The 13,082-nt window shown below is 30.5% G+C and overlaps 2 protein-coding genes across 2 annotated transcripts, besides 1 other annotated feature; one reads left to right on the top strand and one right to left on the bottom strand.

The window, feature by feature from the left end:
* Positions 1-828: 828 nt before the first annotated feature.
* On the top strand, positions 829-4,903 carry TVAGG3_0865970 (uncharacterized protein; the record flags this gene model as incomplete). The annotated part of the gene is made up of 1 exon (XM_001314524.2): positions 1,713-4,838. One exon carries the CDS (start codon positions 1,713-1,715, stop codon positions 4,836-4,838), a length of 3,126 nt encoding a protein of 1,041 aa, XP_001314552.1.
* Positions 4,904-5,393: 490 nt separating this feature from the next.
* TVAGG3_0865980 (guanylate cyclase protein) lies at positions 5,394-10,166 on the bottom strand (the record flags this gene model as incomplete). Its single annotated transcript, XM_001314523.1, has 1 exon — positions 5,394-10,166. One exon carries the CDS (start codon positions 10,164-10,166, stop codon positions 5,394-5,396), a length of 4,773 nt encoding a protein of 1,590 aa, XP_001314551.1.
* Positions 10,167-10,716: 550 nt separating this feature from the next.
* Positions 10,717-11,555: a mobile genetic element.
* Positions 11,556-13,082: the final 1,527 nt, after the last annotated feature.

A 13,082-nucleotide genomic window follows, 5' to 3' on the forward strand; every position in this document is an offset into this window, starting at 1 on the left:
CGACTAATTCCATTTTTCTCGTTTTTCATTTTCTGCCAGCATTACAGTTTTGATAGCAATATAACAGATCTCATAATAGCATCTCAATAGTTCCAAGACTCATGCAAATATAATGATCAATCATCTCACCATAAGAATATTTTCAAAATTTTTCATTCATCCGATATGAGTCAGCTCAATGACTAAAATAATTCGTCCAAAACTATTATCTTATCCATTCGCACAGTTTTGGATCATATTTTAGAACCTTAAGATTGTGATTTTTTATTTCTCTGTTGAAAGCATTCAAATTAACCCGCATTATATCAACTAAAAGCCTGTAATGCGTTGCATATCTTTCTCATTTATCAATACATGTAACTCGATGACTGAGTTCAAATAATTATTTTTCCTAACTACACTTGATTTCATTTCTTTCTCTCAACACAACTACAAAAACTCCTACTAAACAATTATTTATAACCACAACAAACTTAGATCCTCAAATGATTTTCTTGTTCACTAACTCTTGATCGATTGATTCAAAATTCAGAGACATATTAACCTTCCTTTGATAGATTTTTAATTCTCTTATTTTAATATAATCAACCTTCTCTTTCTTAAATGTCAAAAATTTTTAACTCTTATTAGTTTTAAATAACAATCAAATCACATCGTGACCAATACGATTTCCCAATTGAATATAATTCAATTGTATTGAAAAAAAATTATATTGAAATAAAAATATTCAGTAAATAAATTTTTAGATAAATCTAAATAACTAAATGAATGCAGAATATTTGGGATAATAATTTAAAAACGTGACAGAATATTTTAATATGAAGGAGGCAGAAAGATATGGTCAAATGTCACACATGACAATTGAACATATGCCTAATACCCTCGGATTCAAATGGAAGTTTTTTCGTTTCTGCACAATTTTCAAAAATATTTCAATAAGGAAAACAACTTTCAGCGCATTTGCAACTTTTCTTCAGTTAGTTATTCCAACACTAGCTTGTATATATCCTCTTATCGGCGAAACTAAACAAAACACTACTGACGCCCCTAAATATGACTATACCTACTTTCCATATTCAAAAAAGTTTCAAGAATTTATACCTGGAAGTTTCTCTTTACTACCATTTAAAGTTTTGGCATTCCTTTTAGTATTTTTTCCACTTGTTGTTTTCATAATAACGTTTCGGAACCCAGATTTACTATTACATTTGCATTACTTCCTTTCACCGCAAATTATAACAATTTACTTTCCTTACGTATGCGCTGCTTATAGTTGTTCAATCATGTTGTATTTTTCTCACCAATTATCAACATTGGATACAATTTTTACTTTTTTGAACAATGTTTTGTTTTTCCTGTTCATATTTCTCTACATTGTTCTTACTTATATCGATAATAATTCGATAATTAATCCGAATAATGTTACCGGTGAATGGTTTGTTGGTTTTACGCCAATACTACCATTTTCTGAATTTATTATCATTTTCGTATCTCTACAGATGCAAAACATGACACAAGTTTATTATTATTGCGCATTAAGTGCTGAATTCATTATTTCTTTAATAGCGAACATCCTATGTGTAATTGAGATGCCTTTACTCAGTCCAACCTTAAATTCATTGATCGCTTCAAATTTTTTTACAATATTAACTTTAATTATTTTGGGGTTCGTTAAAATGAGTTTCAACCTCAATTTCGAATATTTCTACCTGATGTTCATCCCTTTTGTCTTCGTTATTTTGTTTTTCCTTTACAGATTATTTATCGAACACAAAAGAAGCTCAATTCAGCCATACTTAGACCAATTAGACACATTCAAAGACAACTATACAGTTCACGCTATTAGTACATCATTAGAATCATTGACAACAGAAAGACAACTAAGATTACTAATTTATGAAGGAATTACAGCAGGAAATCAGATCATTACATCAAAATCATTCGTTCAGTTTTGCTTGGAAAGGTTTCCAAGAAGCCAATGGATGGCTTCCTATATAAGTTTTCTTTGTTTATTATATTGGGAGACAAACACAATTATTTATCAGTTCATGCTTCATACATTAAGCTTAGATTACTTTGGAATGAGGAATCTTCACCTTTTTCAAGCAATTTTTTGTTTAATGCAGACATCAGAAAATTTATCACCAGTAATAGCTAGAGAACTTGATGAATATCGATGTGAAGTTGCGGAATTTGCATCATTACATCGTTTGTTCTGGAAATCAGTTCGAAATGGAAACGAATTAAGTTTTCATGATTCATTTTTCGCTTTGCATCGGAAAATAAATAGTTTAGCGCGACATGTAAAGATATTGTCAATGAAATATCCATATTGCTCATCAATACAGAGTGAAAACGCCTTATTTTTCGCAGATATCAAACATAATTATTCAAAATCCTCAGAATTTTACTCCCGAGCCGCTAAATTTTTGAATTCAAAACGATCATTTATTTTCGATGAAATGACTTCAAATTTTTCTCAATTATTTCTAATTCCGAAACAAGAACCAGATAAGACACGCAACGAAGATGACGCTAAAGCAATTGATGAATTAAGGTTTATATCAAATCTCGAATATCATGAGCGTGCATTGAGATATATGACTGTTGTATCATCGAATGACAAATATCTTCAAGCATTATCTCATACATTCAGCGTTCCTACGAACCAACAACCCGTAGATATCGTATTTGACAAATATCGAACGATTATAATCAAGATAACCTTCTATTTACCGATTGTTTTCTTTATAATTTTCGGTCTGATCATAATTCACTTTAATATCGTGAACGATTCCGATGCAGAAGATTATAAAGAAAGTACTTTGATTTTAGAAAGCATGAACCTTTTCAGGAACCAGATATACTTCATCAGACAAGATGCCAGATTGCTTGCCAACATTCTGCTTGATAATTTCAATGAAATTGTCAACAAATCAATTTATTACAATATTTCTGATAGTACATGGTATGATACAATGACCATTCTATACTTCCTATCAATGGAACATACGAGTGCTATCGAGGCCTTGTTCAATGAACAGTTTTATATCTTTTCAACAAGAAAAGTTCATCAAAATGTCAATTTTTCGATTCCTGGCTGTGATTCAACGAATTGCTCATTAGCTTATTTGTATTCTGATATGCATAATAGTATTAAGTACATGCTGAACCCTAAGGACCCTTATAGACTCACGAATACGACTTTGATTCAAAGATTAGATGATTTTAGTGAAAAACTCATGAATTTGACCGACAGTACACATGAACAGCTTGTACATAGTCATTATAATTGGATACAGGATACGATTCATAGAAATAAGACTGTTTATTGGCATCTTTTATTAGCAATTCTGATTTTGTCATCGATAACATTACTCGTTTACGTAATAAGTACCTTGACTCTTAAGAAACATGTTTATGCCGTAATTAAGACGATTCAGCCTGCAATGTTAAAATCTATTTCATCTCAATTCGATAAACTGATATCTCTTGAACAGAAACAGACACAAACTATTCAAGATCATACGTTCATCAAAGGAATCTTGTTTTTCATCGCTTCTTTTGCTATTTTGTTTGTTTATACAGTTTTGATGTTATTAGCTCAAAGATACTACAAGAATAATATCCAGCCAAGGATGACATACCTATATCCATTCCCAGAACCTAATGATTTTTCAGAATTTATTATTTTCATGGTCGGAATTTTGGAAGGAACGGCCAGATGGGGTATAGATCTTGATGTCATTAGTAAGGGAACACGTCTTTTACTAGAAATGTCCCTTATGACACCAGTTAGCTGCATATATCATCTTTATTTCAAAACTTGCTATAATTGTTATGCGAAAACTTTTTATTATGAGAAATTTGACTCCAGGAGCCTCTGGTGGCTTTCTTATATTACACTTTTTCTCTCATTATTATGTTTAATTGGTTTTCTCTACTATACTTACCAGATTATCTATTTGGGACGGACTGTTGAAGACATAATGAAGTTCGTTCCAACATCTGCGCGCAAATCTAACCCTGTTCTTCAAAAATTTATGGCAGGAGATCAAATTCCGATAAAAGAGATCTCAGATTTTGCCAGGGACATTGGGATAGCACCAGAAATGCCAGAATTCTTTGCTGTTCTGTATTTAGATCCATTGGAAAACGTAATACAGACAAAAGGCCAAATTTCCTCATTTCTTCCATTCATTCCCAACAATTTAGGGGAAGTCCAAGAATATTTAATCCGAAATTCGACGGACAGCGGCCTTTCCATTTCTAATTTCTTCAAATTAAAGTCCCCACTAGAATCCAGGAGTTTATCAATCAACGGACGCGAATTCTCATTCTCCTTTTCCAGGAAAGGCTCCATTCTCCTCATAAAAGATGATTCCCACCATCATCTATCGAATGACAGAACGAGAATGATCGAAAGATTACATTCAACAGTGAAAGAAAGGAAAGATCGAAGGAAAGGAATGAATCTGGGCCAAACAGTGCTTCTCATTATAGAAAGCAAAGGGAAAACAACACATAGCAATATAGTAAAGATGTTGGAACCAGTTACACAAGTCGTTGACACAAGATTTAGAAGAATTGTTTGTTTTTCTAATTTAGAAAAAGTGACAGATATCGTAAAAGTGACAACTGAAATTTTCAATAATTATGGCAACGAGATAAGAGGAGTTTTACACTGTGGAAACAGTTTGTCTGTGTTACAAAGTGCTGTTTCCATTGAGAAACCGAGAGTTTTTGGACAAGCTTATGATGAAGGAAGAATGATGCTTTCCAAAGCAAAAATAGGAGAATTAGTACAATCTGACCAGTTTTTGGCACTTCTTATTTAGATTATTTATTTATTTATTTTTTGTTTATTTTATATTTATTTTTTTATCATGTAATTATAAAGGAGTTCTATATAAATTTATTTAGTGATTTTAAATTCACTCAATGGATGGGTGATATAGTTCAGTTACAAGTTATAATTTGAGATTTTGACCAAGGATGATTCATCTCATTAATGGAGACATAAGAATTTCATAAATTTCATAAATATTGATTTATGGGTGCACTTACCACTTACCACTTTCTGACACATTCAGATAATATCATCATATCTTTAATTTAATGGCAAAAGAGTATGTTAGGAACTAAGCAGTGATAAATAATAACATTTCCCGACAAAAAATATTAACTTTTTATTATAGAAAATTGGGATATAAAGCTTAGATGTCGAAAAAATTTATAAATCTTTCGTTTGAATTCATTTTGTTGTTACTAACGAGGAGTTAATTTTAAGATCAGGAGTAACACGAGCGTGTATAATTTTGATAGTTTAAAGAAAATACTCAGTTTATTATAATATAAAAAACAAAATACAAAATAATAAAAATATAAAAAAATTATTTGAGTGATGCGACTTGGAATCTTGCGAGTGAAGAAGACAAAGGCTTCAATATTTCTAAGTTTGTTCCACTCAACTGCATTGGAATCTCCAAATCGACAGAATCCTGAATAGAGTTAGGAACAACTAAATAAGTCATCTGTTTTCCTTTACCTTTCAAAAAGACTTCTCCTCTTGGTTTGATGTTCAAATTCAGTGATGAAATCAACTCAAATGTTGACTGAGAAATCTGAACGTGGTTAGCAATATCAGTTGATTGGAGTCTTGATGCTATATTAATAGGATCGCCAATGATATCGAATACTGGTTTGTCCTTTCCGAGAACTCCTGCAATAATAGGACCTCCTGTATTTACGCCAACTCTTACACTCAAAGAAGAGTTAAGTTTCAAGTTGATTTCTTCAAGTTCTCCGATGACTTCTGTTGAGAACAGAACAATTTGTTCTGCATGTTTTTGAGGAGATAATTCAGGATTGAACAAACCTCCAGCTGCCATGTATATATCTCCAATCAATTTGATCTTCGTGAGCAGCTCAAATTTCGTCATAATTGTGTCTAAAGTGTTGAAATAAAAGCTCAAATTTGACATGATTTCTTGTGGAATCAAAGAGCTCGAATAATCAGAGAATTTAACAACATCAATGAAGACTATTGAAGCAGAAGGAACTGTGAAAGAAATGTCTTTTTCTCCTCTGTTTATCTGCAAAACAATGTCTCTTGGGAGAATCTGGTAAAGGAGCTTTTCTGAGTTTGCTTTTGCAAGTTCAGCTTGTTTTTGTTGTTCAATCAAAACTGTTTGATCTCTCAACAATAAAACAAATGACTTGATTTCAGAAGAATTTGGAGATTTCACGCCAATGATTGTCATTTTACATGGCATATATTGGCATGAATCAGTAACTGCTGTTACATCATCTTCAAAGAAAGGAGATGCCTGGCCTTTCAAGATCATCTCCATCTGTGTATGAACTTTGTTTTCATCATCTTGTACGAAGAAAACAGAAACAGATTGACCAAGTGTTTGTTCAGGAGTATATCCTAAAAGTGTTGTTGCTGCTGGATTAACGATTTCAACAATTCCATGAGAGTTTGTGAAGAATATTGCGTCTTGAGAATTATAAATAATGTTTCCTGAAACTGTCTTATTATCACTTGTTGATTCATTCGCATGCTTTAAGAATCTGTTACTGAACAATTTGTTGTTAACAAGACTGACAGGATTAATTCTCTTGAGAATGTAGAGACTTGTGTTATAAGTATCTCTTCTCAAATTGTAATAAACACTCACCAGAATTGCGAAAACAATAACTAAAACAAACAAAGGAATAATCAAAAGTGCGTTTGTCAAAACAAGTTTGTTATAAGTAACATCTGCAAGTTCTTTCAAACGTGTTGTGACTTTCAACATCTTTGGAGATAAATGATAACTCAATAAATGAACTGAATGTGCATAAGGAACTTTCGAAATTGCTGTTGATGTTGTAAATTCACGACTTGTTGTTGAAACGTAATCATAAAAAACTTTCAATTGAGAGTTAATTGAAGAGTTTTCATAGATCGAATGTATATCAAGATTTGAAGTATCATTAATTACATTATCCACGAAGTTCTCATTATCCAAAATAGAATCAAATCCATTGCATGCGGGAGAATCTTGAGTTCCTTGTATCAAATCATGATTTACTGACATCAATTCTTCTAAAAGTTCATCAACCATTTGTTGTGCAGCAGCAGGTGTAGAAACTCTAGTTGAATTAGGATTATCGAATTGAGCAACTCCGAAAGTTAATGTATTCATTACTTCTGCTGTTAAAGACAATCTCAATGTTGCGTATTGATCCCATTTATTGAGATTTACAATGTCTTTGTTTGAATTAAAAGATAACATCGTCATCGCAACAATAATAGCAACAAACATAAGACCAACAATGCATATAATTGCTATAAGAACACCCGATTCATTTGATGTAACACTCATCTCAGAAAGTGTTACATTTTCATCATTTTTAGTATTTACAGAAATTAATTCTTTTGCTTCAGTTTTCGTTTTTGTGTCGAAACTCTCTATAATTTGGGTGATTTCTCTCAAAGATCTGTTGATAAGGTAGTGAATTATTAATATAGGAATAAACGCGAGTAATGTTACAATTACAGGCAAAGTATATAAAATAAATTTGAACTTTTTCTGCAAATTTTCTCCTTCTCTAATCTGGAAATCGCAGAAATCAGTAAATATCTGTGGAACAGTCATATAAAACAGTCTTAAATTAACAATTAATTCACAGAATTGATGTAGAGTAAACATATCAGAAATATTATCATTAACTCTTGTAACAATATACGATTGATGTGCGAGTAAAATCGTAATCATTGTAGAAACAGTGTCATTAACAATATAAATGGGATATCCTCCATAGCAAGTATATAATTGATGCTTTGTTTGTATCAAGTTCTTAGAAATGTTGTAGACATCATATCCAGCATTTGCAAAATCAGCTAAATCATTCATCATTCCATCATATTCAGAAATTGCGCTTTGCAAATTGAAGAAACTTTGATACAAAAAGTCTTTGAAAGCATTAATCAAATAATCTTTTGAAGAACAGTTTGCGGCGAGTTGTCTCATTAATGTTTCATATTTTTCGTAACTTCCTTTGTCCACTGAATATCTCATTAGAATTTCCATATCATTAAGAGCAATGTAAAATCTAGTTTTCGAAATTCCATCCAATAATTCCATTGACATTGTTTGTTTCTTTATTTTAGAGCGGCTGAAAATAACAATGAAAATGGCCATTAAACAAATCAATAACAATACAATAATTGTTATAGGAATTAATGATGTTATTGACTTCGGAAGTTTGTTTTTCAAAGCATTATGTAAAGCAATTCTTGTCTTGTATTGGCTGATTGTTGATCTACCAACACTTTCCATGACATCGTCATCGAGTTCATCTGTTTTTTCTTTGTCAGAACCATCGGAATGCGATGTAAAGTTTGTTTCACTTTTTGACTTTTTGAATTTCTTTCCAAGCAAATTTCCTTTTGCATCGATAATTTGGTTCTTTATGTATACAGGGAAACATCTGATCATTGATCTCAGACAGTAATCAACTGAATAGTTCTTTCCCATCTCTATCATGTTGCTTTTATGTCTGGCATATATAGCATCAGGGTAATTCGATTCGGCTTCAACGAGATAACGTGAATATTCATCATAAAACTTCGCGTTATTTGGATATTCGTTCAATGCTTCTTGCCAAATTGCGTTTGTTCTGTTCGATCTTTTTGCAAGTTCTTCATAATATCCTGGTTTTAAGTCATGTGACTCCAAAGCACTTCTTGTGATGTATTCGACCTGAAGACTCGTGTTTCTGAGCTCATTAAGCTTCGAATTAGATTCGGCACTTGATGCTGAGTATTGTCTGATCGTTTTAATTTTGTAGATTTGGTAAATTAAGAATCTGGCTCCAATACTGAGATCTCTCCTTGACATAAGAAGACCTGTCATGCGGTTTAACATTGTTGTTTCGCCTGGAAAGAAGTTTACGATCTGAGTAAGATGTGATAAAAGATATGTCGAAGTATTTTCATCAAATAAGTACTCAATAAGTGAGAAATCTGTAAACAATGGGCATGCAAATTTGAATCCAAGCGTTAAAAGCATCAAAGCTTTTTTATCTGAATTTTTAATTTTTAATGAGTCAAAATATTCCTTTCTATCCGATATAATTGATTCATCTGTGACAGACAACTTCTTGATATAGTATTTTCTGTAGAAATGAAGGACAATTGGGCTGATTCCTGAAAAAAATAAATACGCTGCAAGAAGGAAAATGAAGCAAATAGAGTGTTTCATGGTTGGGAAGAAGTATGCAACAAACATCATGAAGTTTGAACAGATAATTGAGCAAAAAATTGCAAAAATAATCATATTTGAGAGGTGAACTACGTATAAAAGGTTCATTAAGTGAGGAATTAAGTAACAGAGGAAACAGATATTGGCTATGATAGCAATTAGACATGCCCAATCTGCGAAGTATGACAAGATAAAAGTAGAGAGGTAAATTACTGTATCGACCATGGCAGCAATGTAGTTCATGAGTGGGTCAAACGCCATAAATGGCATATTTGTAATGAAAACACTTTTGCCGTACATATTCATTGAGACATAATGAAATCCAAGTTGATAGATTACATTAAAAACGCCAAGTATAATCGTGACTATTAAATATGCATCAACTTCATTTCGAATAAGCTTTTTGTAAGTTTCTCCAAGATTATATCCGGCCGGAAGAATTCCAATGAAAGCGATAAGAAGATATGGATGTAGAGGTAACAATAGGAACTTTTTAAACGATCTGTGCGTCTTATAATAGTGTATATTGAATATTATACAAATAACGGATAATACGTTCAATAAGAAGAAAACTGCTTCTTTGATACAAGCTTGCTGAGTGTCGTATGGATGGTTGATGAAAAGACATACTGCTTTTAGCCATTTGAAAATTTTTGTTTCTGTTTCGGTCATATTACTCTCCCAGAACTTAGTAAAGGGCCAGAGGCCAAGAAATAATGTTTGTAATCCCCATAATGTTGCACAAAGGTAATATAATAAAACGGGAATTGTATTATTTTGAAAAAGATGATAAAATAAAGGGAAAAGTGCATCTAAAAACCCTACTTTACCTTGAATTAGCTGCTGCCAAATACTGGATCCGTGCTCCAGTGATGCAGGGCCTTGGCTAGACATGGAAACAGAAGGATTCATCTAAAAAAGTTGCTCAAATAATGATTTTTTTTAGTAAAAAAATTTGAGGCAATTTGAATATTTTTAAAACGTACTTTTTGCAAACAAAATCTTAACTCGGATTTGAAAATAGATTTGGCTTGAATTATATTCCTCAATAAATTCGTTATTTTTTTAATAATTTTTTGAAATAAATTTTTTGAAAGGTAAAATATTTAACATATATAGTAGAACGCATTGGTTATAAAAATCAGAAATTTCAATTTAAACAATTGAAAGGGTGCCAAATATTTTATACTTTTGAAAATTTAAGAAATAACTTTATTAATGACAATGCAATTGGAATGATTCAGCCAATTTCCTCTGAATTTAGTTTTTTCAATAAACTCTTATTCGAATTCTATTTAAATAAATATATATATTTTTATTCTTTGTGATTTCCAATAAAATAGTTTTTGAATTCGGATCAACCTCAATAAAATATTTTTTTCATCTTAAGATATTTGCATACATATTCTATAACTATATAATTTTGATAATTTTCTCAAATATTCAAAACTCTCTCAAAGTGTTATAGACCGAAAATAGATTTTTTCGGTTTTCTCTTCAAATAATTGAAAGAATGATACTATTATAGGTTTATTATATTATATAGCATATAATCATGCTATAGCCGAAAATTATAAGTTTTGAGAAGATTGAATATAACACAAATAAATTTGAATGTAAGTTAAATTGCTTGTTGTTTTTAATAGCTATTTAATGAGAAATCCAATATTGCAAAATTCAAATTGAATGATTGAAAGAACAGAAAAAGTCATTCTTTTCAATTTCGAATATGTTTCATTGTATTTATAATTATATGGCAAATAAGATATTTAAACTTGATTTTTGAAGGAAAATTCACAAAATTGAATGAATTCAAATAATTTTTTATTCAAAAATAAACCAGTTATTTGAGTTTAATACTAATTATCTATTCAAACTACAAAGTTTGTAATTTAAAATATTTTGTGAGATCAGATTGAATTAATTCAAGGTTCTTTTCAATTAATATTCATGACCATATTACGCATTTTCGAACATTCTAAACGAAATATATAAAAATGGGAGACGAATGTTAAATTTGCTAGACATGGGGGAGTTGTCTGCAAAGTTTTAGCTCTTATCTCTAACAAAAATTAATTTTTAAAAAAATGACCGAATACGTTTCACAGCGAGAAAAAAATAAAAGGCAAGATAGAATTTTCTAGACATAAAGAAGTTGTTTACGCGAGTTTTAGCTCTTATCTCTAACAAAAAATTAATTTTTAAAAAAATGACCGAATACGTTTCACAGCGAGAAAAAAATAAAAGGCAAGATAGAATTTTCTAGACATAAAGAAGTTGTTTACCGAGTTTTAGCTCTTATCTCTAACAAAAAATTAATTTTTAAAAAAATGACCGAATACGTTTCACAGCGAGAAAAAAATAAAAGGCAAGATAGAATTTTCTAGACATAAAGAAGTTGTTTACCGAGTTTTAGCTCTTATCTCTAACAAAAAATTAATTTTTAAAAAAATGACCGAATACGTTTCACAGCGAGAAAAAAATAAAAGGCAAGATAGAATTTTCTAGACATAAAGAAGTTGTTTACCGAGTTTTAGCTCTTATCTCTAACAAAAAATTAATTTTAAAAAAAAGACCGAATACGTTTCACAGCGAGAAAAAAATAAAAGGCAAGATAGAATTTTCTAGACATAAAGAAGTTTTTACCGAGTTTTTAGCTCTTATCTCTAACAAAAAATTAATTTTTAAAAAAAAGACCGAATACGTTTCACAGCGAGAAAAAAAATAAAAGGCAAGATAGAATTTTCTAGACATAAAGAAGTTGTTTACCGAGTTTTAGCTCTTATCTCTAACAAAAAATTAATTTTTAAAAAAAAGACCGAATACGTTTCACAGCGAGAAAAAAATAAAAGGCAAGATAGAATTTTCTAGACATAAAGAAGTTGTTTACCGAGTTTTAGCTCTTATCTCTAACAAAAAATTAATTTTTAAAAAAAAGACCGAATACGTTTCACAGCGAGAAAAAATAAAAGGCAAGATAGAATTTTCTAGACATAAAGAATTGTTTACCGAGTTTTAGCTCTTATCTCTAACAAAAAATTAATTTTTAAAAAAATGACCGAATACGTTTCACAGCGAGAAAAAAATAAAAGGCAAGATAGAATTTTCTAGACATAAAGAAGTTGTTTACCGAGTTTTAGCTCTTATCTCTAACAAAAAATTAATTTTTAAAAAATGACCGAATACGTTTCACAGCGAGAAAAAAATAAAAGGCAAGATAGAATTTTCTAGACATAAAGAAGTTGTTTACCGAGTTTTAGCTCTTATCTCTAACAAAAAATTAATTTTTAAAAAAAATGACCGAATACGTTTCACAGCGAGAAAAAAATAAAAGGCAAGAATAGAATTTCTAGACATAAAGAAGTTGTTTACCGAGTTTTTAGCTCTTATCTCTAACAAAAAAATTAATTTTTAAAAAAATGACCGAATACGTTTCACAGCGAGAAAAAAATAAAAAGCAAGATAGAATTTTCTAGACATAAAGAAGTTGTTTACCGAGTTTTAGCTCTTATCTCTAACAAAAAAATTTTTAAAAAAATGACCGAATACGTTTCACAGCGAGAAAAAAATAAAAGGCAAGATAGAATTTTCTAGACATAAAGAAGTTGTTTACCGAGTTTTAGCTCTTATCTCTAACAAAAAATTAATTTTTAAAAAAATGACCGAATACGTTTCACAGCGAGAAAAAAAATAAAAGGCAAGATAGAATTTTCTAGACATAAAGAAGTTGTTTACCGAGTTTTAGCTCTTATCTCTAACAAAAAATTAATTTTTAAAAAAATGACCGAATACGTTTCACAGCGAGAAAAAAAAAAAGGCAAGATAGAA

Source organism: Trichomonas vaginalis, chromosome VI, assembly GCF_026262505.1.
Source record: "Trichomonas vaginalis G3 chromosome VI, whole genome shotgun sequence".
Lineage (NCBI taxonomy): Eukaryota > Parabasalia > Trichomonadida > Trichomonadidae > Trichomonas > Trichomonas vaginalis.